The sequence below is a fragment of the Amphiura filiformis genome, chromosome 19 (assembly GCF_039555335.1).
Source record: "Amphiura filiformis chromosome 19, Afil_fr2py, whole genome shotgun sequence".
Classification (NCBI taxonomy): domain Eukaryota; kingdom Metazoa; phylum Echinodermata; class Ophiuroidea; order Amphilepidida; family Amphiuridae; genus Amphiura; species Amphiura filiformis.
The window spans coordinates 44,084,369-44,088,578 of NC_092646.1; the positions used below are offsets into that span (position 1 = coordinate 44,084,369).

The 4,210-nt window shown below is 39.1% G+C and overlaps 1 protein-coding gene across 1 annotated transcript; it reads right to left on the reverse strand.

Moving 5' to 3' along the window:
* Positions 1–3,517: 3,517 nt before the first annotated feature.
* LOC140140601 (uncharacterized) lies at positions 3,518–4,210 on the reverse strand. Its single transcript, XM_072162358.1, has one exon. The coding sequence runs from the start codon at positions 4,208–4,210 to the stop codon at positions 3,518–3,520; it is 693 nt and encodes a 230-aa protein (XP_072018459.1).

The following is a 4,210-nucleotide window of genomic DNA, read 5'->3' on the forward strand; positions in this document are numbered from 1 at the left end:
CTTGTGTACATAGTGTGTGGATCCACTCTTCTACGGACTTGGCTACTAAGCATGTCGGGAAGGATATGGCGGTATGCTGACCTGGGTCAATATGTTCTGGGCAGATGAGGTCCCACCAATTGCCTACGACCTTGTGTGCGATCATGTGTGACAGGCAATTCCCGATAATAATAGAGGTTCCCTGATAAAACCCCACCCAGTGTGCGATATTGACGGGATGAGTCGAAACGGGTCTTCTATTTTGGAGTCTCGCAGTATAAAACCGGACAATCTTGACGGAAAATGTTGCCACACCAAAGCATTAATTGGCCACATCCTCCCCCCTATTGCAATGTTGATTTGGAAAAAATCGTCATTATGTCTACATTTCAATCTCCCAACATTGAAAGATGGGGTGGGGAAGGGGAGAGTCTAAATTGAGTGTGCGTGCACTTTTGCAGCTGTTATCTATATAATAATATGCTATTCTCTGTAGATCTGTAGATCTATAGATCTGTCTGTTTGTCTGTCTGTCTGTGACTGCATGTAAGGCCGTTGTAGGTCTTACGGGGCCCAAACTTGGTGCGTGGGTTTAGTTCTGTCCTGGCAAGAAGAAGTTTATGTTCGTTAAGTCATCTGACCCCGGGGCCCCCTCCCAGGGGTCATCTGAGGTCAAATTACTAAAAACTGTTGTATGGGCATGAAACTGGGTAGGTACAGACAACATTTAGAGCCAAAATTTTGGAAGGTCATTTTGGGGTCATCCAAGGTCACCCAGGGGTCATCTAAGCTCAAATTAGTAAAAACTGTCGTATGGGCATGAAACTTGGTGGGTACAGAAAACATTTAGAGCCAAAATTGTGGAAGGTCATTTTGGGGTCATCCGAGGTCACCCAGGGGTCATCTAAGGTCAAATTAGTAAAAATTGTCATATGGGCATGAAACTTGGGGGGTACAGTCAACATTTAGAGCCAAATTTTGGCAGGTTATTTTGGGGTGACCAGAGGTCATTTGAATTCAAATTAGTAAAAACTGTCATATGGGCATCCCAGCAAACACAAAACGTTTTCGACATCATTCGCAAAAGGATATAAAAGGTTGCCAGAAAACATTTAAATGTCGGGTTATATAAAGGGTATATTAAGGGTATAAAACGTTTTCATAACATTAAAAAAACATTTTTTAATAATCTACAACTCAGCAAGCACAAAATGTTTTACAGAAAACGTTTAAATGTCGGGTTATATAAAGGGTATAAAAATGTTTTAATAACATTCCAAAAACATTTTTGAAAACTTGATACAAAACATTTTAAACAGAATGTTATTTTGGGGTTGAAAAAATATTTTGCGAAAAATGCTTGCCCAAAATATTTGCAGTAACGTTTTCAAAATGTTATTAAAACGTTTTGAAAAAAAAAGCATTTTAAGCATATTTCTGTGTTTGCTGGGTGCAAATATTTTAACATAATGTTAGTGTTGACAAAATATTTGGCAAGAAATGTTTGCAAAAATAGTTTACAATAATATTTTGAAAACATTTGAAAAATATTGCTGTAGTGTGTTTTCATACAAAACGTTTTAAAACGTTTTCATGACCTTTATATAACCCGACATTTTATTGTTATTAAAACGTTTTTACCTAAACCAAAAGCCAAAATATAACTTATTTAAAACGTTTTTAAAACGTTTTTGTGTTTACTGGGATGACACTTGTCGGTACAGTCAGCATCAGCCAGGTAATCGCGCCCAGCCAAGAATCGCCAAATATGGGTAACCGCCTAGTACAAATATAATGCGGTACTGTGACATATTTAGCTCGTGGCAACGAATTTCCGCCAGGGTTGCAATCTTGGCGGAAAATGTTGCCACACTTAAAAGCCATATTATAACATTTTCAAACAAAATAGATTAGCATTTATTTGCTATAAAATGTTAGCTTTTACTGTCAGATATATCCCCTTTTATTTTTGAGCCGAAGAACTACGGCAAAGCAAATAAAATTGGAATTTACTACCAGCGCACATGTCGTCAATACGTACCACTCCTTCGGTCATGTTGTGGTACGACCCTTTGTTGTGTATCGTCCCGCACGCCGTGTACGTACTGTGTGTTATGAACATCGTGTATGCGTTCGACTAATAATTCCATCGTAATAATAAAGCGCGGATTTTGACAAAACTATAGCACCTAGAGTCTTGATTTTTGCAGGGTATATTGGTTTAATAAAGTACAATTTAATCGTGTAAAAAAAGGAATTTTAAAAATTCAGTAAGGGCGTCTTCCTCAGCAAATGTTATAATATGGCTTTAAGCATTAATTGGCCAACATCCTTCCCGCCCCCCTATTGCAATGCTGATTTGGACAAAATCGTCATGTCTACATTTCAGTCTCCCAACATTGAAAAAATGAAGGGGGTGGGGAAAGGGAGAGTCTAAATTGAGTGTGCAACTATTATACAAATATAATGCGCCATGCGGTACTGTGACATATTTAGCTCTGGCGATTACTTGATTTAACACCAGCACATGCTGGTGTGGCGATGAATTTTCGCCAGGGTTGTAGTTCTCTTCGCAATACCCACACACAGCATCATCATCCCTATCGTGTCAGATATTCCCGTGACGTGATATTAGGGCGAATTCACTAGTTCTTCAACAGCCACGCATGGCGATTTTGTTCGAGATAGGCCAAGCGACTCAGGCTAAGTGCACCCACCTGTACGATAAAAAGATAACGTTTCTTTCCCACTACGAATGCGGCGTTGAAATATATTCATACTCATTGAATATCAATAGTAAATACAACATCATAGGCCCACCTGCCTCCACTCCCCCTGGCGTAAATAATGACCGCTCCCTAATTATGTTTCATACGTACCTTTTTTTTTCATAGAACTAGAACGTCTCCTCCTAAAAGTAAGGCCAGCTTCAAAAACACCTGCAATGGGTATTGACCACAAAATATCAACAATTTTTTATTATTCATTTCATTGCATGGTGTGACTTTTTTGTTAACTATTTCAAGGAGTTAAATGAAGGACAACTCTAAAAACGTATCGTTCCTTCATTTTAACTCCTTGAACGAGTTAAAAATCACTCTATTTTGAGTGGTTTTGTAAGTGAATCACTCCTTTTGGGTAGTGAGTTTTTCACTCTTTTACATTTAAAGAGTAGGGGCTCTATACATACAAGAATTCCATATGACATCTAGTATGTCCTCATGGCCCCAAATGTCAATATGTGACTGGACACTACGAATCAGCCATAAACTCGTGTTTAGAAAATATATATCATAAGCTTTAAAATAGTATATCATTTGACTTCAAACGATATCTAGAAGCGGGGTTATGATTTGTTGAACTCTGCTCCTTCAACAAAATTGTACCCTTTTCGGTTCTATATGTGTCTCTTTTTCCACTTTGCTGGTAATAAAGTCATAATTGGCGGTCATTTCAAATCATCATCTTCTTGATTTAGTACTGGCCAACACTCCTCCTGGAGTCAGACGGTCAGGGAATGTGCGTGCGGAGTGCTTAGTTAGTCTTGATGTTGCTCTTTGATGTGGTTGGCTACAGCTTCTTTAAACTGTGGTATGTCTTCTATTTGGGTTATTTGTTCAGGTAGATTGTTCCAGTTAATAATTGTTCGGGGGAAAAATGAAAATTTCAAGTAGTCTTTGCTGGTGGTGATTGTTGTATATGCGTTGCAGTGAAGATGCCGTGATTGACGTTGGACGGGCTGTAGTAGTGTTCCAGTTGGCAGGGATAAGTGGCCTAGGCGAGATTGCTGCAGGATGGTTAATCTGCGAGAGGTTCTTCTGTTCTCCAGCGAGTCCCATTCAAGGGTTTTCAACATATTTGTAACTGTTCCTGGGGTGCGAGATGTGTAGTCATTGAAGACAAAGCGAGCAGCTCTTTTCTGTATCATTTCAATCTGGTTTATAGAATCTTTGGTATGGGGATCCCATGCGGCCGATGAATATTCTAGAAGTGGTCTAACGAGGAATCTGTAAGCAGCTTCCTTGGTGGATTTAGGACATGAATAAAAATTTCTCTTGATGAAACCCAATGTCCGGTTTGCCTTTGCTGATATCTGTTGAATATGGTTTTTCCAATTGAGCTTACTGGTAATGAAGACACCTAAATAGGGGTGGCCATCCGTTTCATTTAAAACAGAGTCACCCAGTTTGTATTCAAAGTGCTTCGGGTTTCTGGAGTGTGTGAGTCTCAT